Source organism: Crocodylus porosus, unplaced genomic scaffold (assembly GCF_001723895.1).
Source record: "Crocodylus porosus isolate Cpor-Errol unplaced genomic scaffold, CroPor_comp1, whole genome shotgun sequence".
NCBI lineage: Eukaryota > Metazoa > Chordata > Crocodylia > Crocodylidae > Crocodylus > Crocodylus porosus.
Genome location: NW_017728934.1, coordinates 4,617,164 through 4,642,576, shown reverse-complemented (window position 1 = coordinate 4,642,576; position 25,413 = coordinate 4,617,164). Strand labels below are relative to the sequence as shown.

At 41.8% G+C, this 25,413-nt stretch overlaps 1 protein-coding gene across 2 annotated transcripts; it reads right to left on the bottom strand.

The window, feature by feature from the left end:
- Positions 1–1,645: 1,645 nt before the first annotated feature.
- On the bottom strand, positions 1,646–25,410 carry DRAM2 (DNA damage regulated autophagy modulator 2). 2 transcript variants are annotated; one of them, XR_002103076.1, is made up of 10 exons: positions 25,338–25,410; positions 18,379–18,488; positions 15,753–15,910; positions 14,260–14,327; positions 12,512–12,651; positions 8,358–8,535; positions 4,769–4,851; positions 3,257–3,349; positions 2,734–2,836; positions 2,462–2,551 (listed from the first exon to the last, which is right to left on the bottom strand). XR_002103076.1 is itself a non-coding variant. In XM_019546367.1 (9 exons), the coding sequence occupies exons 3-9, from the start codon at positions 15,881–15,883 to the stop codon at positions 2,444–2,446; spliced, it is 801 nt and encodes a 266-aa protein (XP_019401912.1). In that variant the 5' UTR covers positions 15,884–15,910; positions 18,379–18,488; positions 25,338–25,410; the 3' UTR covers positions 1,646–2,443. The 2 variants fall into 2 exon arrangements, 1 of the variants encoding a protein (XP_019401912.1); XM_019546367.1 differs by lacking the exon at positions 2,734–2,836 and having other exon boundaries at positions 1,646–2,551.
- Between the last annotated feature and the right edge of the window lie 3 nt (positions 25,411–25,413).

The following is a 25,413-nucleotide window of genomic DNA, read 5'->3' as shown; positions in this document are numbered from 1 at the left end:
CATCACATCACGACACAAGCAAACATACCATGTTCAGGTAAAGACAGGCTTCTGTGCATCGCCTTATGCTGGCTGGGTCCCTGAGGCTGGGAGGAGAGCAGCTTTGCTCAGAGTAATGTGGGCATTGGTGGGGAGCTTGCATGGGCATGGAAGGGTGGAGAACCAATTTGCAACCAGTGGTCCAGTAATGGGAGAAGAACTGGGTCTGGTCACTGTCGGACTTAGGGTCCATCTCCATGTCTGCGCTAGTGTCTTGAAGAGACGGGAAGCCCTTGATCTGGCTCAGCTCCACAGTCATGTCCTGGGTTGCCATGGACCTGTGCAACCGAATAAAGCCCACAGCCACAGTCTCATCTGAGTCACAGGAAATGAGGGCTATGTCCACGATATTCTGGCATTTGACTGTCATTCACTGGGAGGATACGTGACAGCTCCTTGTAGTAGGTGCACTGCATGCATTGGACACAGTTGGTGTCATGGGTCTTCACGAACCATTGCTGGAGGACTTTGTGCTTCATATGGCACTGTTGCCAAGTGTAGTTGTGTCTACAGGCTTCCATTTTCACAGTGATCTTTTTGAAGACTGCCTAGTTGAGGTGGCTGGAGCAGAACATTCACTGGCTCCCCACCTCTCCCCAAGTGCTGACCAGGTCCACTACCTTGCCCCAGTTCCAGTTGTTGCTGTGCTTGCAGACAATGGTAGTACTATTTGTTGGAGCCATGCCTCACAATAAGATCAGGATGTCCTTGGAATGGGTGATGTTCAAGGCCAGGTTCCAGTGCTGACCTTGGTGTAAGCATAAAATGGATGCCAAGTTGTCCATTCAGGCTATTAAAATGGTAAATAAAGCCAGTCAGCTTGGGACATTCGAGTTCTGCTCCCCTTGCTAGAGTAGCCACCCCAAGAGCAGCTGGGGTTGAGCTGGAAGCAGTGCATTATGTGAAACTTGAAGGACAGCATGGCTAACTCATCCTGAGACACTGGCCTAGGATAACCACAAAGGACTCTGCCATGTCCTGGGAGAAAGCGATGGCGCATTTTAATCTGCATACTCTGGCAGGACTTCTCTTGGGACAATTCATAGATCTCCCCATCCATTACAAAAGACTTTCATGGGAGTTGTATCAGGCAGACACTGGGTATGTCTACACGTGTATTTACACGCACCTTTACTTAAGGCACTTTAAGGCAGTTTAGGCATATGTCTACATGTGGACATGCTAATGTGCATTAAGATGTATTAACTTTAGGCACAAATAGCTAAATTGCATTAGTGCATGTGCAGAGGTGCTAATGCGAATTAACGTGATGGATATCCATTGACACACACCACGTTAATGTGCATCAGCATGTCCACATGTGCATTAATGCAAATTAACTATTTGCACTGAAATTTGATACCTGCTTTATACAGGTATCAAATTTAGGCTTACATAGCGTTAAATTTCCATTTTCAAGGCACATGAAGGGTGCACACATGTAGACATGTGCCCTTAATGTGCCTTAAAAATGGCGATTTTAAGCTAAGCCCACTTAAAAGAGGCACGTATAGACACGCCCACTGTGTATGGAAAGATTGCTATCCTGTTCAACAAGGCCTTGTTTGATGTAGAATACACAGCCCAAATAAGTAAGGAGACAAACGCTCAGTAAAAACACCACGTTTACTAACAATGCTGATAAATACATTTGCATTGCTGAGTGGATTAATAGAAAAGCCCTTTTATGTGTCAAGATGAATTAAGGCACCTTAAGTGATCAATTAGATGATATTTTTAATGCAAACTAAACACTTAGAAAATTAGCAATGTCATTGCTCATCTAAATTCCTGAGTTGTAGAAGGTGAGAAAGTATGGCTGGAAACAGACATCAACTTGGTACCACCATAAAAATGTTTATGGTGGCACAAAGGCCAAGCAAACAGATGTGTATGCCCCCTGCTGTGCCATAAATGCCCACAATTGTAGGTGGTATAACTTGGCATCACTTGTGTCAAAACATCTGTTTGCTTTTTGGTAGGAGAGCAGGGGCAGCTCCACACTGCCTGCACAGACCTGAGGGCACCTGCCTGGGTTCCCATTTGCAGAGGCAAACCCCAGGAATCCTCTGGCAGGGAATTCCCCAGGAATGGGTACTGTGCCTTGACTCAGGACTCAACTCTGAAAATGGGGGAACCCCAGGTTCCTCATTTGCAGATGCATGCCCCAGGAATCCCCTTGCAGAGGATTCCCTGGGTATACATATTCTGCTAATGCACTCCAACTCAGGATACGTGCAGGGTTCCCCTGTTTGCAGCTGCTCCATAGGACTGGGTCCCCAAAGCCTTGAGAAAGGCAGGACAAATGCAATGTTAATGTTACAAAATGAGGCAAATCGCCAGAACACATCCCATAACAAAAATAATGTCTGTTTTTAACTTGTGTTCCCTCTCTGTCACTTAGTTATATGCTCCCTGAAATCAGCACTGGATTTTCATCAGTCATCAAGCTGCGGGATGTATCATAAAGGGTTTGTCCATCCAGACTGACAGCTGCACGCAAGGAAATTTTCTGTAATCAAAAATGAGAAAAACAAATATAAATGATCAGAGCTCCACTATTCATTCTGTTCTTTCCACAAAGTAACATTTATAGGCAAGTGCAACATCTCAAAATGTATACCACTCAAAAGCCATCTTTTCTGCTCAGAAAGCAAACTACGGAATAACATAGAAAGCAGTTCTGAGACTCACTGAGGAGATAACACAGTATTGTCCAAATTTCCCTCATGCCTGTGGTATAAAGACTCCGTAGATCAGGAAGTAGATAACTGTCTGGTATCTATTGGTCACAACACTGAAATGACAGCAGATGCAAACAGGGTGGCAAATCAGCTTTCATAGGATAGCAAACTAGCACCCAGTTTTCAGCTGCTGGAAATGTTCATAAACATTACTCTCTTCTGCTATTGTTCCCCATGTTATTCCCAGAACTGTGGTGTTTCTGCAGTACTTAGAGGAAATGTAAATAGTTAATAACTATTCTAGTCATTGCTGATTGATATAATTCATAGCTACAGTACAAGGAGTAAATCCAGAGACCAAAAAGGAACAATTTTTATTGTAATGATACTGGTGGTAGCAACCCATTTTGTTATTTTAATTTGGCAAAGACCACTGTGCCTGAGTTTAGTAGCTGTGCCTCTCATAGTTGAAACATATTTTATTTATTTTAAAATATCATACTACAGATCATTTAATACAAATTTCACTTTACCTGAAAATCACGGATATAGGTGAGGAAAAAGGAGAGAAAGGAAAAAGCCAAAGACCATTCTGACATTGTGCTGGTGATGTGAACTGTGTAGCCCTATATAAAAAAAAAAAGGAGCTATGTCATGAGCCTGGTCTTTCAGTTCCCAATAGTGGAAGCCTTTATTTCTGCATTAAAAAAAAAATGCTTTCACATACTTTTCCACATTTAACATCACTCCTATGAGAAAGAGGTTCTGGGAGCAAATGCCTGAAAAATTTAACTCCTGAGAGGACAGTTGAACAAGGCCTCATGTAATTGTCTTACAGAAAGCAGGTATATTGTAGACACTAGTTCTAAAGTACATAGTACTGGACTGTAGCTTTCACCATCAGCCTAGATAAACCACACAGGATAAAACTCTGGTGGGAAGATTATTTCCTGGGCTTTTTAGGGAGCATGTGGTGCAGCAGCTGCTCTGCAACTCCAAGAAAGGATGTGGTATACAGTTCCTTTCATGCCAACACACTCAGTCCCATCATAGCAGGGAGGGAAGTTTCATCACAAACATTACCTTGACTCCAACCCTGCATCTGGAATGATGTGTTATCGAGATTAAGTCTCTGAAGAACCTGACTGAAGTCTCACTTTAGGCTTTTAGATTCAAGCTTTATGGGATAAAGGAAGAACGTGGTTTAATTTGGAATGTAGATGGCAACGGACCAAAACCTTCTTTAGAAAAGTATTTCTATGCTGCTGGGAAAAATCAAGCTCCTCCCTTGTATATGAATGGAATCAGAGACCTCCTCTACACTCATCAGGCAGAGAAGATAAAAACATCACACCAAACAATCTGGATGACTTTTGTTCCCTGCAGGTTTCTATAAGCTGCACTGTATAACAACAATTACTTAAACTGTAGCTACCTCACATGCATGCAGCTGATTTACCATTCTTCTCCTCTCTTTTCTCCCCTCTTCATCTCCTCTTTGTCTTCATTCTTCCAATTCTTACTTAGTTCATTTATCCACTAAACAGCAATAATGAACACATAGACCTAATTTTGATTCTAACATTACCATGTAAAATACAACTGAATTAATTTAAAGCTGATGACAATTTTGGGGTTAGGAGAGATAAGGCCAAGTCTTATTAAGCATCATATCAGCTAGTCCTGAGTGAACCTGCGAGTATCCAATTATAGCAGCTGTTTTTTTTCACTGCAAAACCCAGCCTAACACATTACTACTCCATGAAACATTTAATCTAATTTACTCCATGAATCTACAATCATTTCTGAAACATCCATATCTGAAACACCAGGGCAAGAAAACCAAATCTTCCTCCATTATTATCCAGGGCACTCCAGTAGCCTAAGTGCTCAGCAGACAGGAAAGGCATGGAATAGCTTTTATACTCTTAACTGTGTGTGTGTAAATAAACCTGTGTTTTTATTTATTTTATATATAAACTGTGTACACCCAACACCCTTTATGGGTTTTTTTTTCTTTTTCTTTCTGTTAAAACCAGGCCTACCTTCTCCTCTGGATTCCAATGTAGCTTCTGCTCTAGACCAGTTCCATAGCGGCCACTGAACAAAAGGATTGTTGAAACAGACACTATAAGGAAATAGGTTAAGGAATATCTGAGGCACTAAACAAAAAACACAGAACCTTCAAATTCAGTTGTACATTCAATTTCAACCTGTAGTTTGAGAGAAGAAAGCAAAGGCACACCACAGAATCTTTTGCATTTCAATACCCAGGGCTATATATGTATCTCGTGCTTCACTGTACTCCTGCACACAGCCACAGGACTGTGTATACATCCTCAGTTCCCTTAAAAAACAGAGTCCATGACAATTGAGGGCTGAAAGCAGGGATGGGAAGAAGGAGAGTTCTTGGGATTCATACTGACTCTGTATCTTTAAGGCTGCCAACAAGTGATACATTTATCCCAGAATAAATTTTGATGCAATGCAGTAACAGTTTATCATGGTGTTTTGCAAGGTACATCTGTATACTTATTCCAGGACTACAACATTGAAATAATGGCAGAAAAGCAGCAGTGCATTCAGCTGCTCATTAAACTCTGATTACAAGTGTGATGTGTACATGCAAATCCAAGGGCATTTTTGTCCTGGGACAAACGCAGCCACTTTATCCAAGGCTAAATGCAAAATCTGTTCTAGGGCTATGAACCATAGTTACTGGAGGGGAGGGAACTGTTCTTTCTTCTATGAGGTATGTCACTGTGCAGCCTATTCTGGGTGGCAAAAATAATCGCAGGATAGTGGGGATGTATCAGTGAAACAGGGGTTTTAGCACTGAACTCATCAATTTGACATCTGATCTAGCAGCTAATTCAGTGTATAGTGCTTCAAACATGGGAAAGGAGAACTTGTCTTACACAGTTCTGATAGCATCACACTGCAGATACACGCCAAGGATGCTGTTTAAGCTCTAGGCATGAGTCGGTGAGACAAATCAAATAACCAGCTGGTAACACAGCAATATTATCTTTTTTTGAGAGTCTTTGTAATGAAAAGGTCACTGCAGTGACCAAGTTAACTACCCCCACAAACACACATAGTAAGTCTAAAACAACTGCTATTGTTAATGTTACAGAGCTCTATAGATCATCACACCTAGTGAAAACAGACAACCAGATTTAATGAAATGTCAGAAAGCTGTGAGGGTCAAAACAGAGATGATGGGGTAAAATTTTAGGAAGTCAAACTAATTGCTCTGTCTGCCCTTAAACTCTAAAAATTCCTGGAAAATTAACTCTCTTACTCAAGAGCCCAGCCTGAGTGCTTCCCAAACTTCCTTAAATGTGAGAAATGGATGGGACTTGCAATGTGCCACAAAGGACAACTATTAGGCTATTTTGGCTGTGGGGGTGATAATGAGTTTGATGAATTCATAGAATCATAGAAAATTAGGATTGGAAGGGACCTCAGGAGGTCACATCTAGTCCAACCCCCTGCTCAAAGCAGGACCATCCCCAACTAGATCATCCCAGCCAGAGCTTTGTTGAGCCGAGCCTTAAAAACCTCCAAAGATGGTTCTTCCACCACCTCGCTAGGTAACCTGTTCCTGTGCTTCACCACCCTCCTAGGGAGAAAGTTTTCCTAATATGCAACCTCAACTTCCCTTGCTGCAACTTGAGACCATTGCTCCTTGTTCTGTCATCTGTCCCCATGGAGTACAGTCCAGCTCCATCCTCTTTGCAACCACCCTTTAGGTAATTAAAGGCTGCTGTCAAATCTCCTCCCTCTGTCTTCTCTTGTGCAGACTAAATAAACCCAGATCCCTCAGCCTCTCTTCAGAAGTCATGGGCCCCAGCCCTCTAAACATTTTTGTTGCCCTCCGCTGGACTCTCTCCAATTTATCCACATCCTTTCTGTAGTGGGGGGCCCAAATCTGGACACAGAACTCCAGATGTGGCCTCACCAGTGCAGAATAAAGTGGAATAATTACTTCCCCCGATCTGCTGGCAGTGCAAAAACCAATGCAGCCCGGTACGCCATTAGCCTTCTTGGCAACAAGGGCATGCTGCTGACTCATATCTGTTTTATTGTCCACTGTAACCCACAGGTCCTTGTCTGTAGAGCTGCTGCTTAGCCAGTCAGCCCCCAGGCTGTAGCAGTGCATGGGATTCTTTTGTCCTAAGCGCAGGACTTTGCACTTGTCCTTATTGAGCCTCATGTGATTTCTTTTGGCCCAATCCTCCAATTTGTTTAGGTCACTGAATCCTACCCCTACCCTCCTTTCTTCCTTTTGTCAGGGTCCTGAACTCGATCATCTTGTGTCACTGCTGCCCAACTTGCCATCCACTTCTACATCCCACCAATTCTTCCCTGTTGAACTGAAGAAACATCAAAACAAATTCCTGACAGAAGTTCCCTTCCTTCTTGAGTCCAGCTCAAATGTTAATTGTAGGATGGGCCCAGGGCAGTTTTTAAGTAGCATATTCCAAGGCATTTAAGAACTGAACAGCCAATGCCACCACTTCCAACTTCACTTGGAAACCAAGCAGACAATACAGATCATGCAACACTAGTCTATTGTACTCACGGCAAAAGCACACTTGTGTTGACTAGCTACTTTTCCAAACTGACTTCAGTTGTATCCTAACACACATCACTCTGTAGCACTTTAACCTCAAAATGACATAAACTCTGGATTTTTATTTCTTAAATGATTTCTCTCCTTGGTACTTTCATACCTTGTTTCTTTGCTAGAAATGCTTCCTTTGCCATCTCCTGGCTCTCATGGAATGAAGAACTTCAGTGCGCAGGGAACTGTCCTGTCTCCCTTTAACTGGTCAGTGAACCACTAGCAGGCTTAGCACCCTTTTTTTGATGTTTGACAGGGTCCACGAGATATTATAGCACAGACAGTTATTTAGAACCGAGCCTGGCAACGCTTTCTGACAGATAAGCCAAAAGAACTGAACATGGGCTAGAAGCATGAAGGCATTAGGATCCGATTGCTGCTGTCTCAGTCCACTACTCAGTTACGCCCCCTCTTCCAGAGCCTATTCTGCCAAACTGTGGTGTGCCACAGGATGAGCTGCTCCTCCACTGGAGCCCCACGCGACTAACTGCAGAGCAGCACAGGAGGAGTCCTCCGCTGGCAAATGCTGCCAAAGCCGTGGCTCCACAGGTCAGATTCAAAGGTTCCACGGGCCGGACTTGACTCATGGGCTGTAAGTTACCACCCCTCTTTAGCAGATATTCAATCCATTATTTGTTTGAGTAAAAAAAGTGATGTATTTTATGGTCTAGCTCAGGGCTGCCCAACGTCTAAAGCCCTAGGAGCCTGAACCCACACAGGCAGCATCAGTCAAGCCACAAGCTATATGGACACTCCCCTCCCACGTGTGGCCCCAGACTCACCCTTAGCTCCCCTTGGGATAGAGGCAGGAAATGGCAGCCAGAAGGAGTGGGAACCTAGAGCCTCCGGCTGCTGTTACAGCGAGAACAATGGGGCAGTGGTAGCCGGGCAGCAGCCCAACAGCTGCAACTTGGTTAGCACATGTGGCCCACAGGTCCCCCACTGTATAGCCCCAGTCTAGCTAGTAATACTAGTGTTAAGTCATATTTCACAACAAAGGATACTGCTCAAAATGCTTGATACACACCATAATAATAAGGTTAGTCGAATCCAGAAGATTTCTTTGCCGTGAATATCTGGCTGCATCATATAGGAAAGGATAGTCTGAATCAGAAGGTAAAAGGTCCCTATTCCAAACGTTAAACAGGCTCCAAGCATGTGCACGGCATATAGAGCACTTTTCTAGGGAGGAAGACAAGTGTAAATACGTGAATAAAAATCATAAGGAACAGAATCTAGTAACTACAGTACAACAGCTCTTGTCAAGTCACCCAGAACTTATTTTTGTAAAAGCTTTCCTTGGTGCATTTACCAACTCTCATGAAGATCTTTCCACATCTCAAGCTAAGCTGTATTGGGACAAGATCAGTACTTAGATACGGGATCTCAAAGGAAAACCCAAATATAGACCAGGGGTTAACACCACTGCCACTCACTCCCACTCCTTACTTGCTTCCAAATTTCCAGTTTTCATTCATTGCTGTTGACTAACTTCTGCATTAGTTGTTAACAGGAAAAAGGGGATAAGCAACAGAGGTGTTATCCCCCCTGGGTGCTCATTGTGCTGACAGCAGCTCCAGCAGCCACAGCAGGAAGTTCTGAAGCCTGGATCTGGACATGGGTCACCCAGGCTGCAAGAAGTCCTGTGGGCAAGAAGACCCACCCTTTGGCTATGGCTCACCCCCAGCTGCTGGCAAGAAATATGGTCTCCCAGCTCATTTGAGCTTCACATCCCTGTTTTAGATTAAATAGAAAATGTATGCCTTCGACTCTTGTAGTCACTAACTATAACTTGTGACTTAACCATGAAGATGTATTGAAAGAAAAATGGGATGCAACACACAAGCTAGAAAAAAGAAATCCCTATAAAGTGGGTGGGTAAGGAGATGACATATGGGGCTAGATATCCTATTAAGCTTTTCAACTCCAATTTGTAGTCTGATGAACACAAGATTACACATAGAGGAGGTAGATTAGAATGTGATCAGAAACTTAGAATGTGATTCTGCTCTGAAAGGTGATTATAAAAATGGAGTCAGTGGGCTTTAGTGTTAACTCTCTCTTCAGTACTCTAGTTCTAACTGGCTCACGTTACAGGGAAGTCTTTTCTGCCTGCCAGTTCTGCAAACTCCACCACGCTCACATCTCTCTTTGCTGTGCATCATCAAAAGTAATAAAGGTTCCCTAGACCAAATTAGGTTCTCAAAGTGACAACCAATGTAGCACCATTGAAGGTACTTGAGCAAGCATGGTGCTTAACTGATTGGAATTTAATACACAATTCTTTTGATGTAGAAGAAAGAGCCATCGACTCACTCCCCTGTGGGCATAATTCAATCACCTGTTCTAATGGCAGTTAAAAACAACAAAAAACCTTGGCTATTGAAACTGCTAAACAATAACTTAGTATGTGCAAGGAATAGGATCTGCCGAATTAAAAAGTGCCTTTAACTTATTTACAAGTAGAACCACACTTTAATTAAAAGAATCAGAGAGCTGCCTAAGACCAGGTGCTCATCAAGCTAGCTAGCATAGCAGTTTCTGTAGCCAGTAGCACACAAGGGTGTGACAGGGCTACTTTACAACTGGCCATCTTTGATTCCCCAGCCTGACTGACCAAGCAGGCGTTTACACCAGGATCAAATAGGGGTATTTTTTTGGCACGAGTCCAGATAAAACTTGTGTCACTGGATTCATAGCAAGACACCAGCACTTTTTAGCCACCACAGCAAAATTAGCAGAATATAAACTATGAACTGCAACGGTGGCAAACTGTGAGAATGATCTTTTTTAAAATACCTGTCAAAGGAATTTATACTTTACTAAGAAAGAAAAGAAGGGTACATATAAGCTTGCCTTCTGCCTGCAGTCAGTAACCAAGACCTGACACTCCAAAGGAAGGATGGAGAAACAGCACCTTGCCAATTGTGAAAGGCAAATTTAAAATAGTCTACAGGACTGAGAAGGGGTTCTTATTACTTGATGCAGGAGACTGGCTCTCTCTTAACTGCATTATTACAAATGAGAATGACTACTGTGGAATTAATCAGTCCCTTACAAAATCTGGTTGTGCAGATTATATGGCATTAAATCCTAAAGGCTGACTATGGTTGAGGACAGATGTAGCTTTCAAATACTTTAAAAGGGGAGGGGGAATTGCCAGTCTGAAACTCACATCAGCTGTTACATCAGCCTGCTCCTGTACCAGTAGAGGCAAGCTAAATCGCTTTACTTTTCATTCTGAATGAAACAGGGTTGTTATGTCTGCCTACATATCCTGTGCTTCTGTACTGTAGAAAAGGGAGGTCAAATTCTGTGCTGCTATACCGCCATCTAATGGCCCAGGTGCAAAAAAACATACAGGTGGTTACAAGCACCACCAAGGAGAAACAGCAGCTTTTTACTTGGTTGGGAACTGACCAGCAAGGCTAAAGCAAAATAATTACTCTGCTCTAGCTGTGCTGTAGTAGTGTTAGAGTGATGCTGTAGTCATGACAGTCCAGGAATTACGTGAAACACAAGGATTTTGGAGATACCTTGTATTGGACCAACTCAATGGTTGGAAGAAACTTGAATCAATCAAGTCAGACAAACTTAAGAATGTAAAACTGTCTTCAGCAGGTCTGAGGAGGGAAGCAAGCTGACAGTTAAGAACTGAGAATAGAGCTGTTAGGTCTGGAGGCTGCTAATTCTGCTAATGGTTTGCCTATTATCTCTGGGATTTCCTGCCCACCCCCCCACTCTCAACCTGACAGCTCTGGTCTTAATTGTCACAGCACTATCATCCAAACACATCCTTGCCTCTAACTACGCTGGTCAAACTTCCCAGGTAAGAGCCTCCCCAGTGGCCCAGCTTTAGCAGGAGGAGTAGAGGGTGCACTCAAGTCTATCCTATCCCATCAGTATGAAGAGGAAAACATTAACAGCAATAGTAACACGTGGCCCTACATTACTCCCAAGTGACAGTCATGCTTTTCCATGTTTTTCTGTGATTGTTTGCAACCCTTTCATATAGTCTTGCGACCCACTTTTGGGTCACAACCTACAGACTGACTGCTTTAGGGAACTGTGTAGGGAGGAATGATCTGCAGATCCCACACAGCCTTAGGCAGGGTCCCCATTGATCAGCAGGAGATATGAACATTTAACAAATGTAGAAATGAATAATTAAGCTGTATTAATGAATGATTAAGCATGTATTACACAATGCTTGCAACCCAATGTAGTATACCACAGCCCTGAACATGATGTGTCATGCTTTGATTCTCAACCAGGGTGCCAGGGCATGCTGGGCCAGACCTTTTGAAGGGTGTAGTGAGGTGTGAGAAGATAAGCAAAGTGTTAGGAGATAAGCAGGTAAACTAAGCAGATAAGTGTAGGCTTAGGCTTGTCCCTGTCTGGACAATCCCCCATCCTTACATCCTTGCAGAAAGGTCTGGCAATAAGCACTATAATCTATAAAATAGTTCTTGAAATTGGGTGCCACTCAATTCACAGGAGTTATGGAGGGGTGGTGCCTTGAGTTCAGTGACGGATGCCTCAGGTTCAGAAAGGCTGAGAATCATTGACTTAGATTACAGAAATACTGTGGAGAAAAGCAGATGAAAAAGTCCAAGCTCTGTCTCTTCCACTTCTGTCAAGAATTTATCCTGTCCTGAAGGCATGCACATGTAGAGTCTACTTGTCAGACACACTGACCAGAACTGGCTGAAAGTTGGATTTCTTTTTCAGAGAAACATCAACATTTCAAAATTTATTTTTATTCCAATTTGGAAATAAGATTTTCAAAATTTTCCACAAAATGGAAAAAAAATGTTTTTTGAATTTTATGCACTACTATTACTGACATGTCACTTAATGGAAAAAAATAAAATGATGAGAAATCTATAAAATTCCAAAATTAAATGTCAAAAATCTGGAAGTCGTCCAATGGAGATTCGCCAAAAAACAAGTTTCCAAAATGATTTGATTGAAAAAAACAAAACCCAAAACTTTTTTTTGTCAAATGCTGCAGTGAAAAACTTCTGATCAGCTTTAGTACTCTTTATCAGTATCTAAATAAAATCAGAGAAGTAAAGACAGTGTAACTTAGCTCAAAATTTTTTTAATGGTTATCATGCTACTACAATTTCCAGAAAAATATAAATAGAGCACAAACCTGAAAGTTTGAAATAAGGCACATTCCAAAGCAACTTATCATTCCTAGTATAAGACCAGTCTTATTTAACTTGGCGATCTTGGGTTTTTCTGGATTCAGAGCACAAACTTGTTTATAGCGAACGTACATGGTAGCAATACCTGTGAGAAACCCAAATACGGTGACTTTTTAAGTAAATACGGAGATTTTGTTGACTGTAAAAGTGACAAGCAAGAGGTAATTCCTGTTTAAATTGCAAAAGCTACATTACTGCCATACTAAGCAGAGTAGAGAACTTGCAAGTCAGGAAACAGGGAAGTTAAATAACAACCGTGCAACTATCACGAGTTAGCCACACAATTAAGGTTTATTAGTATTTGTGATTCCAGATTAAACTGATTTTTTAAGACATTTTAGAGACAATTCCTACCCCTGATAATGATACAAAGCAAAGATTTGTTGCCTTAAGGGCTAAATCCTATTCTAGTTTTACACACTTAAGAGGCATTTATGTAGCCACATAACTGCAATTTTTGGCACTTGCAGTTTTGAGTCTATTTCCACTTGTGCAACTGTGCTTCTCCTGGGCTTCTTTGCTGAGCCTGCTCAAAAGACTGCACCTTGGCTGCACACAGAACTGCTCAGACATAAATGTTATGCCAATTAAATCCCAAAACGTTAGTCATAGAAAAATCACGACCAGTCAGCATTTGAAGCTGGATGAAAAGGAAAAGAAAGAGGAGAAGATGTTCCTCCATCTTTGGGTCCAGTAAATCTAGTAAAGGCACTTGCATAGGGGTGCAGAATCTATACGCTACGTCCCCCTCATTCAGAAGATATTCAAACCTACATTGCACACTTCTCCATAAGTGCTCTAACCACCAGGCTAAGCATTGTCTAAAGCATTTCTCAAGCCTCTTGAACCTGGCTCTCTGGGCAGCCCTCATCAGAAAATATGTGGGGCTAAAAGGAAAACAAACTACAGTGAGTATGGTTCAGTGAAATGGATGCTGCAGTCTCTGCACTGCTGGGGCAGAAATTACTTCACTGTTGTTTATCCTTTTTATTCAGTGAATAGTAAATTAACTGCGTGGAAAATGCAGGGGACAGAACCATACCTTCCTCCCCATATCAGGACAGCAATGGTCTTACTGAGCCACCTGCTCTCTACATTTTGCCCCTTTTCCTGCTACTGTGCATCTTTCCTTACAGGCTGTGTAATGCAACAGCTTCAAGAAGAGGACTAAGCAATGTTCACCTCATGGCCTGAAACAGAACTCTGCTGGGAAACAGGACATGCGGGTTCAAATCCCCTCTGTCTGCCCAGCATCTGTACAGATTGCGCGCTTCAGCAGGGCTTTTTGGCACTTCTTTCTAATAGCTGATTCAATTAGTGGGAGCGGCCTAATGGACCCTGCTTTAGTACTGGCAAATATGTGGATACCTGGACAATGCTATTCTGATATGTGCCTGTGCCTAAATGCCAAAAAGTGCAGTTACCAATCAGTGCCACTTAAGAATTAGTTCTGATCAGCATTCCATACCTTAAGATGTCTGGATTTCTTTTATATTTAACTCTGAATTTCTTGGATTCAGAGTACATCCCTGTAATGCATTTTACTCTAAGTGTTCTGTTTTAACCCTCAGTGTAGCTTTTCCCTGGGAAGTGTATGTAGCTTAGTGACCTAGCTGAGAAAATTTTAAAATTTAGATCTGGTATTTAATGTGCTTTCTAGAACGGTCTACAATGTGTTGGTTTCTGTACTTACATAAGAAAGTGGATATATTCAACATAATCCCAAACAAACATCTTTCAGGAGGCATTATTCCTGTATCACTGGACGAAAAACAAAGATAAATAAGGATTTTCATCATGTACTGCGATTTCCTATATACCGAAGCATCTTTGTGAGAGGGGGGATGAAAAGGAGGAACAGTTTCACAAAGCCTTCCAAGCAACTTTGACCAATTTGATTTTCCAATAGTTATCATGCTAGTTTCTAGAGCTGGAGACACCAACAAGAACATTTTGTTAGGGCCACAATGTTTTCAGAATAGAAAAAGAATATATAGCCCATCATAGTCATCCTTTGTACGCTTATCTTAAATCTACATGAAAAGAAATATTAAAGAATATTAAGCCTTGAAAATGAAGCACACTGTAGTCTGAAAAGACCAGAGGTCAGGCTTATTTGAACCTCAACTCAGTCCAATTGGGCATACAGATTCAACTATAGATATCAATTACCTGGTTACTTTGGTCATAGGATTCCTGCCTCACCCTACATTTGGGTTAGACTGTACTATGAACAAGACAGCAGTTACATATTTTTTAAACCCGGTTCTTCAATATGTGATTCATGCCTCATTCACCAAATAACAAGGCAGATTTAGAGGGAGAAATGTTTAGTTTTTAACTTCTGAGAATCTTGGATGTTATTCTGCGTCTCTGTTACACCAAGGTGAAACTCTTGAGTAAATGTGTTATGAGAGCTAAAGGCTTGAGCAGTAATCTTAAAGGCAAGCTAGAACATCAAACTTCCTGAGCGTGTTCCACTCTCTCAAACTCCTCCAGTGAAAATATTTTAGCATAAATAAAGAGAAATATTAGAAAGGAAAACTTTAAAACGACTATGGTTATTACACTTAGTGAATCAGAAAGAAATTAGCCCATTGAGAGAAGCACTGAGAGGCCTAAATATACTTGATACTTATTTGCAAGAACACCTAATAAGAGCAACAAATCTCTTGTTAGCAACATTTTCCTGATTACATTTTCTGTACTGTGTATTCAGATGGTGATCCCTATAACAACAATAGCCACTTAGGAGAGAGACAGAACCGGGACATCAACATGTTGCTACTGATAGTCAAGCGCACCATTTAAATCCTATTAAATGGTGCGGCTCTGCAAGCAGATTACTGAGAATTAAGATGCACTAAGACAAGGCAATCCACAAAGCGAGTTACCTACTCTGTGGTAACTGCATGCATGCTCTTACTCAACAGTACAGGTGATCCAACTTACCCTACTGAGGGGCAAGCTACTTTGTAACTACTACAAAGCAAGAACAAATGTGTTGTTTGATGCTTATAGCTTTAAAAAAAAATCTTCAGGTTAATGTTAAAACCAGTCATTAAAAAATGTTTCTTTTAAATCAGTTTAAAATTTGGAACTGAAGCAGCATTTCCAGGAGAAAACTCTAATTCTGTTAATAAGATTAAACTATAGTTAGCAGTACAATCGTATGTGTTCACTGACCTGATGTAGGGCACCAGTGGGTCAACATGGCGTAGAAAGATTGCAGTTATATATGGAAATATGAAAGATGCAGCTGACCAAATAACCAAAGCTGACGGCAAGAAGCAAAGCCCTTGCTGGAACCACCACATTTCAGTGTTTTCTCCTAAATCCAGGCACTAAGAAGAAGCAAATACACAGTAGGTTTAAGGATTTTTATCTCAATAGTTTGGTTCTGAAGCTGAATCATGAACTGTATTACCATGCAATCTTTATGTAAGACCTGCTGTGAATAAGCATAACAAAATACAAATCTTTTTACCACAAAGACTATGTTGAGGTGGCTTGAATTTTGTATCATTTTCAGTTCTGTACTGCAAAACCAAGGCAAAGGCTAATAGGAAATCACTGATTTTACAACATAGACACAACTTCAAAGAAGAAAACAGGAATTTCTTTCAGAAACTTTCATACTAAAACTCATCTCAGAAAACCAGAGAAAGAATTTACTTTACTGCCTTTTTTGGCATTTGTCTATTGCCAGATCTGTCAAGAGGCTCACTTTACTTTATTAATTCTATTTTCTTCCTCTTCATGGTGTGCGTAACAGCTCATTGAGGTTAATGAGGATCAGAGGGCATAGCAACTGCAGGGAATAGAGAATATGCATCAACAATGACAGTTTTACTGACAAAGGAAATGGCAATCATTGAACCTTTAATGAAAATCTGGGCTAATTTTAGAAGTAAAACAAAAACATGAAAGTATTACTAACATTTTCAATTCTTTAGCACCTGATATCTTACTTACTCAACACACATTATAACCTCCACACGAGTAAATGCATATGCTAGCACCTTCAGAACCAGCCATCATCTAATTGGGGTAGTGGTTGGGCAACTGCAGGAAGTTCCACTTCCGCACCTAGTTTTGCATGTAATTCCACACTTCCACATCTTAGTTTTGAAAATGTCACCTTGAAAGCAAGACTGTACCTATACATCTAGCGCTGCATGAGAAGTGTATACCTCTGGAGCACAGAGAAGGATTTGTGTCTTCCCCCATCTCTGTTGGTAGAGGGGAGTAACCTTCTTTTAGCTCCAATCCAGTTCTGCTAATGTGTGGTCTTTTGCCTTAACCATGGTTACAGTCTCATACTTGTGAAACTCTCTCAAATGTACTTTAGTGAAGTAAAGAATACAGAAACAGATTAGGTCTAGTAGAGATAAGGGACAAAGAGGTGAAAGACTGGAGATGGAACAGAGCACTAAACAGGGCAAAGAAAGCAGGAAGAGTGCACAATGTAGAGAGAGAGAGTTTAGTGCTGATTGGACAGGGAATCAGGAGAGAAAAAGATCAGAGAGACAACAATGCCCAATCCATAAGTGAGAAGAACAGATTCGTGATAATTCAGCCATAAGGAGAGGAAGTAAGAGAAGGAAAACTCAAAGGAGAGAGCAACTGCAAAGTCAAATAGAAATGTATCTCAGATTGAGAAGTTGAAAGACAAAGCAGGGAGAAGGAGAAAAGATGATGGCAGAAGTGTCCAAGAAGCAAGCATAAAGGCTTGGCCCAGATCAAGAATTGAAAAGTAAGGACAGAAATAGACAGCTAGGTATGGAGACAAGATCACACAATGGTCAGAGGTGAAAACCTCTCCCCACACTCCAGTGCGGTCTGAAGATGCTCTTCTACTCAGATTACCATTCTGATATGGACCAGTCCAACCTCCTGATACAGGCCAGCTATAACCCTCACCTTGCCCATGCTGCTCATGTCCTGTGATCTGACTATCTCATGTAGTCCAGTAGCATACTGGAATACATGGGATAGGCAGAAAGTATTCCAGTTCCCATGGAAGGATGTGGGAGGTTTTCTTCAAATAGCACATGGCTGGTGGCTTCCCTTACTTGCTTCCCTGAAGCTAAACCTTAATGCATATACCCTCATTTCACTCCCTACTCACTGTCGGTTTTACCAGCTATACCACTAGCAGCACTCTTTTGTCTACCCCTTACTGATAAATGTGGAAACTTTCCACCACAGATGGCATTCTACCGATAACAAGGGATCACCAATAATCAGGCGCTGGAACCCTTGATACATGCCAAAACCTCACCTTGCTCTGGATAAAATCAGACAGATTATATCATCATGCAACAAAGGTACAGCTACAAATAAGGCAAATATATTTTGTTGGTTAACACGTGAGGGTTTCTAACATGTAGGTGGTGAGGCAATGAGAGTACAACAGTAGAAATTAAGGTTGGGTGTAAACCTTAAGTGCAAGTATACTTTTAAGATTAATTTTAAATTATTAAAGTAACATTTGATATTTAATAGTGACTTTCATTGTAAGATTACAATGATTTCAAATATTTTAATGTAATCCCCACAACCGTGATCCTGGTAAATTACATTTTCCCAATTTATAAATAGGGAAAACAACATAGGTAATAGTCTTTATTCAAGATCACTCATAACATGTTGTATGAGCAGAAATATAATGCAAACCTCTCAAGTTTCAATCCGATGATGATAAATGTTAATGTTCTTATTATTCTCTTAAAATTCGTAAAGGCAATTCATAAAGGCAATTTCTTTCCAATAGATTTTGCCTGGGAATAAACACCTATTTGTCACATACCTGGAAATACTGATGACAGCAAGAATTCTGTCTCAAGGAGAATCCAAAATCATCTTTCTGCTAAACTTTCCTTTTTAATTTCTCCATTTTTCTCATTTCATTCTAAATATCTTCAATACAAAAGAAAAATAATCAGCAATATATTCTACAGTTTGATGTCCCTGCCTTTGTGTCCTCTGCTTCTACACTCTCTTTTATCCTAGGGCACTATACTCTGCTTTACTCTTTATTGACAAGCTCCAGGTTTTTCAATCCCCTTTCACCAAACTTACTTCCTTCTCCGTGTTTTCCACATACAATTTGGCTTTATTTATGACTCAGTCTTTCCTTTCCCCCCTTACTCTAAAATACCAAACTCTCCTAACCTAAAACAGCACAGACCATTCCCAGACCATTTAATTTAGGCCTCTTTCCCTAATTTATCCAGAAGTTACTAGGTTTTCTCCACTCCTTTTTTTTAACTAGGGACAGTAAAATTCCTGCGAGTGTCCCGATTTCTGTGTCTCTTTATCCAAACTATAGATTGATTACTAGATAGACGGACAACTTCCTTGGTGTGAAGAACAAGTCCAAATGTATGTGTCTAGATACAGCTAGCCCATCTGAGAAAAGCACATCTGAACTCCATTATGCACAGGTGACATTGGCTGTGCTACACAAGGTCTGGATGCAGTCTCTCTGTTTTCCACATTGGTCAAAAACATGGCTGCCAACCTCCTAAATCGTACACTGTAGCAAGGATATGAACAGGGGACTAATTATATATCAGTTAACATAGTAGGTTTTGTTTTCTTGAGTACGGCCCTAGTTTATTATCCAGACAGACCCAAGAACTTCAAAAAGGCTCAAAAACATGATTAAAGAGTGTGTGCACATCCATCCCTCCTCACTGCCATTCAAAACAATCCCCGGTCTAGAAACCCTAGGGAATACTGGACTTAACAAAAGGAACATGGAGGAAGCAGTTCCCTATACCAACAATACAGTATAGTACAGGGGGTTCCCAAACAGTTATGTATACCCCTGGGGGTACGTAAGATATCTTTGGGGGATATGTGGGAGCAATTGTGTAATGGCAGATTTAATTTTCATTATAATAATACTTGGCATTTAAGAGGTTAAAATATAAAACATATGCTGGAGGGGGTACACGGGCAGCTGGTAAAACTAGAAGGGGGTATGCAATAAGAAAATGTTTGGGAACCTCTGGTATAGTACATATTAAAACAGGCAGGGAATGCATGAAAAGAAGTATCTGGAAGACATCCTTCCTAGAAAACAATGGCAACATAGCAGGAGAAATGAAGCTTGTCCACACTAGAAGGGCTTTTGCCGTTACAGCTACACGAAAGGAGATATGTCTGAGTACTTTAGTGAAGATTCAGATTATACTAACACAAGATTTTTTGCCAACCTAAGTACACCGGATTCCAGAATGATAAAAACTAGGATGGCAAAAGTGCTCTCCTACCAACATAGTTGTGACTACATTAGGGGTTTGGTCAGTACATCTATGCCAGCTAGATTGTGTAACTTTACAAGCCAGTGTAGTCATGCTGGCAAAACCTTGCAGCAGACATGGCTTAAGAAAGAAGATGTTGCTTTCTCTAGAATGCAGGTGGAAAAGCATTTCAGGCTGAGACTCATAGGACTTGTCTACTCAAACAGATTTATTTCACACTGAAAGACACTAAAGTGTAATATCACTTTGCTTTGGGGCAACTGCACCTAAATGAACAGCCACCTGTCACTTCACCATGAATCACTGTTTGCACCCAGATGACTGGCTCCCTCAAGTACATCAAGATGTTTCTTTGTGCAATCAAATGCACAAGAAAGAATCTGGCCCTGGGTGGTCATGACTGTGAAGTTAGAGGTGACACAAATAGAGTGAGCAGCTAGTTCAAGGAGTGTACAAAAGGGAGTAGGAAGGTGGCTGGCAGATCACTAAAATATATTCAGTTAGGACATGTACACAAAGATCAGCTGAAGTTGCTTATTGCATGAAAAAAAGACTCCAAGATTAAACGAGGACAAAACGTTCAGATTTATACTGATGTAAAAAGTTGTATCACACGAACAGAGCTTTTATCTTTGGAAAAACAGGGTTTATGCCAGGATAACATACTTACGTAGATGAGCCCATAGTTCAAGGACAGAGGGAACCAGCATAATAAATCTAATCTAATTTCTTGCTTAATCCAGGCTATCAAATTTCATTCAGTAATTCCATACTGGCAACTGTTGTAAATTTATTTCAAAGTTTTGCAATGTTTGAGTTTTTTCTTAATACATCTATTTCCAGCACCACGTCAATTTACCAAAGTCTCAGCTTTAGTTGTTTTTTTTAATTTGGTTTCTAACTTCATTTGTTGTAAAAAAAATTTGAAAACATGAGACTAAAGACTCAAATACTAGAAAGCAAAAATAAAGAATCCCAAATCCATGTCAGTAAGGCTGATCTGTATTTGCTCAGGCAGAAATATATATTAGTATTCATCCTGGGGCAAACAAACATAAAGGCTATACATGCTCTCATGAGAAATTAAAATCATAAATAAAAACTGTAACATTGGCTGGATATTAATATATTTTATTATGAGAGATCACTATATTAATATGTAATATAAGTTCAGACTTGAATACAAATAAACAGGATATACATGAAAACATGTAGGTAGCCGCCCTTATATTCGCTACTGTGAATATCTACAGTGTTAAGATTTGGCATATAGCCATCATATTCACTGGATGAGGTCCCAGTTTCTCTGAAGCTGATGACAAAACTCTTGTTAATTTAATAGGGTCAGCATTTCACCTAGCATTCAGAATAGCAAAGGAAGCTTTAAGAAACATGGTCAACTTTATTCCATTGAGGTTTGGGAGAAATGGGGAAGAGCAGTTGGTTTCCTGCTGGGTCTATGCCTAGATCTGATAGCAATGTCATACCTTTTGTATCAGTCTGTATCAGTGGTTCTCAACATTTTTAGAATTAAGAAACCCCTCAGAAAATGCTAGCTCGTAGGTTCTACTCCTTTTTTGACAACAGAAAAAGAACAGAATTCTTCTTTTGTAAAGACTCAGAAAGACCACAACAGCTCAGACTGTATTAATACTATGAATTCCTATTTCAAATCTCTGGGTTTATCTTGGGAATCATATTTGTACACCTAACATTGCATGGCACTGTGACACTCATGAAAAGATCTCATGGCACCCCAAGGTACTGCAGCACCCTGACTGAGAATCGCGGGTCTGTATACATGCAGGGTTGCATAAGATCCCAAAGAATCAACTGCTGCACCATCTCCTAAGATGACATTTAAGATCAATAAGACAAATTTTGCGTGCACAAGGCAAAAGTACTTCTTCTATGCTTTTTTCCCTAAATGGCACTACCACATCTCAGGAAATATGCTAAAGACATTTCCATTTCCATGAAGATACAGCAGAGCCAGAAAAATGAGACAATGAAAGGTTTTTATGCTGGTTCTAAAATCTTTGGTTATTTTGCCAATTGCAATGTTTTGATTTGCATGATTTGTATGAGGCACTTGCTGGTTTGAATGCTACAGGTCCCCAAACTGATTCGTTTGGAGGCACTCCCATAAGGTTAATATTTAGTAACAATAATTATCACTCTTGTATTAAACACTGGTCCCACAAATTGAATGCAAGATACCTCCTACTGCACAGTTCTGGGAAGGGTTCCTCCCATTTCTTAAGTACTACTTTAGGTCTGTGATGAATACTTTCCCCATAGCCTCTACGGATGCATACACACAAGAGCTTTGTGGTGCCTCAAATGCTTTTGAGGCATTGCAAAACATACCCAAGACATGTGATTTGGTTCTCCATGCTGCACATTTGCAGCGCAGAGCCAAATTTAGATACCAGGTCATCCCAGCATCAAAAAAAATGCATAGAGAAAAAAAAAGCAGGGCAGCGCACATGGCAGCATTGTGTCACCATACACCAGAGCCTGGCCAGCTAGAGCCACACTCCAGCTGCCAACCAGGCTCCATGCACCTGGATCGCTGCCGCTGCAGGCCCAGGAGGCCCCCAGAATCCCAACCCAGCTGCTGGCTTCAGCCTCCCCTACTCCACCCAGGGCAAACGCAAAATCAAGCCTACGCATCTTTCTAAAAGCTACCCTATAGCTCAAACAGAAGTTCTGAGATTGATGCAGAAGTTATTGGGTGAGGTTTTATGGTCTGTGATTTAAAGGTCATTGTAAATCAGGACTGTCCAACTTACTTGGTCCTGCAGGTCAGAACCAGATGGCAGAGCTTCTCACACACCAGATGACTCACCTCTGGCGGTAGGGCAGCAGCGCGTGAGTACAGCTGCCAGAGCCACTACATTGGTGCAGCTCCAGAACCCAGGTGGATGAACACAGCCACTGCCTGTCTCCACCTTTCCCCCTGTTGCGGATCTACAGTAATGAAAGACCCCCAAATCAGCAGCAGGCAAGGGGATCGGAGGACAAGTGGCAGTGGTGTTCACCCCCAGGGTTCAGCAGCAGTAGCACTGGCAGCTGTGCCAAGAAGTCCTGTGGAGTGCAATATAACCTCTCATGGGCTGCATACAGCCCATGGGCCACCCCACTGACAGCCCTATTTGCAATTATCCTAACGGTTCTTTCTGCCCTTAGAATTAAGGCAGCTAAATAGAAAAGAATCATCGCACCCTTTCACAGAATCATAGAGAAGTCTGGCTGGAAGGGACCCCTGGAGGTCTAGCCCAAGCCCTGCTCAAGGCAGGGTCATCCCTGTCCAAATTATCCCATACAAGTGCTTGTTTAACCGATTCCTAAAACTATGCAATCAGCCTTGTTGCACAGCTACAAGACATATTGCCCAGACATCAAAAGCTGCCCAATCTGCCACAGGTAAAGCAAGGGGACAGGGGCAGCCAATGTGCCGCCACTACAGGGTTGCTAAAATGCACTCAAGTGATCCCAGAGCACCAGGCCTACTGCTAGGGGAATTCAAACCCCCCACAGTCTGGACCAATCTGACCATGGGGTAAAATTCTTTCCTGACAAATGTGGCAAGTGGTCCAGGAGACTCCGGCTGGTGCACTGGCACATCCCAGGCAAAATCTGACACCTGTAGCAACAGGAGGGTAGAAAATTCCTTTCTGACTCTGTGTGGCAACTAGCAATGCCCAGAAGCTTGGGGAAAAAAAACCACCCGACATTCTTCCCTACAACCAGGGGACAGTAAGCCTAACTTCACACATACACCTTCTTATTGGACAGCCAAAACTTCCCTTTCTGCATCCCTACCACAACTTATCCAAGCTCCTTTCATTTTTTTCATAACTAAGCTAGTTGCAGAGGTCTGCTTCATACTCCTGCTGCAGAGCATAGTCCTTCCCAATACTCACCTGCATTAGGCTGCAGAGCTCCTCTTGTTTCTCAACTGCTTCCAATTTCTCAAGCATGGGAAGTGGTGTAACTGCCTCCCTATATTGTGTCCAGCAAGAAAGTCCCCTCACATCCTTTGATTCAAGATGTATGTAGGTAAGCTCCTTTCAGTCTCTCTTATGCGGGCCACTGTTCTGTCTTGTCTTCGTAAATTGTTCTGAACTAATTAAGAGCTTTTCTATGCTACAGATGTATGTAGGTGGACACCTGTGTGTAGGTAAGTCTTACGCTGTGCGATGTAAAGTTATGGTATTGCATAAATGATTATTAACAACACTATTTTGTCAAGATGGCCTATTGCAGTGGTGCTCAACATTTTTCCCCCTCGTGGACCAGATGGACAGTACCTGGCACATCTGCGGGTCAGATCCCACTGGGGATCCTGATCTGGCACCAGAGTGGGTGCAGCAGGCACCAGACGGGGGCAGGGGACAGCCTGGTCCCACCCAGCTCCACAGGGAAAGGGGGCATGGCCCAGACCCAACCCGAACCTACAAGGGGACACGGCTCAGCCCCCACCAGCCGCACTGGGTTTGGGAATTTGGCAGGGGGGAGCATGGCTACCGCTCTCCTGTTGTCAAATTTCACAACCCCCCGTGGGCCAGACAGGAGGGCTCCACAGGCTGCACTCGGCCTGCGCAGACCAGAGGATGAGCACAGCTTAACTTGCTTAACGTCGTCATTACCTTCTTGAAAAATTTGACTTTAAACGAAACAACATTAAGCAAATCCAACTACATCACAATACAGTAGTTACCTGCTAGCAGGCGGAGGCCAAACAACACCATAACTGAACACCGCACAACTTTAAACAAGTACATTCCCCAACAGATCAGCGATGTAATAACGAAACATTGTTAACCCAGACAATGTCCAGCGAGAAGTGCCTGTATTACTTCTGAGAGTAACGACCAGTGTAAATTACCTGCCTTACTATTTTACAGCGTTTGATTGCTAACTGGCCTAGCCAAGCATAAAGAAAGCCCAGCTATTTCTATTTCTTTCATTTCTACCCAGGAGAACTTTTACAATCTTTTCTCCAATGCCTGATGAAGGGGGCGCGTGCCCAAAAAGCTTGCAAATAAAGACAGTTTTGTGCAAAAATCTTGCAGGGCGAATAAAAGCAATCATCTCAACTAAGACTCCCAGTTGCTGTAATCCATAAATTAGTTTTTGAATCTGCCACTTTTGCACCCAAAGGTTTGCAGTTAAAGGCAAATTTATTTTTTTTGTTGCAAAAATCTTGTGGGTCGAATAAAGTGATCGCCTCTACTACGCGTCCTGACTGATCACCTTTTCCTCTAGAACAGTACAGCTACAAACCTGGAAACCTGACAGCGATTTCTAATGGATTTAAGTATCTGTCAGTTTTTAAGGTCAGGTGTCTCCCCCCTCCCCCTTTCCTTATGGAGACTGCATTAGCTCTAAGTGACGATTACACTGGATGTGGCCTTGTTCTCAAAGTTAAATGTAATTAAACTTAAATTAATTGTAAAATTAAATGTAAAAAACCCCATCCCCCTCCTACCTCTGCCTCGCCAGCTCCACAGCACCGCCCGTCCCGTCCCCGCGCATGCTTACACGCCTCGCCTGCCCTTCGCTCC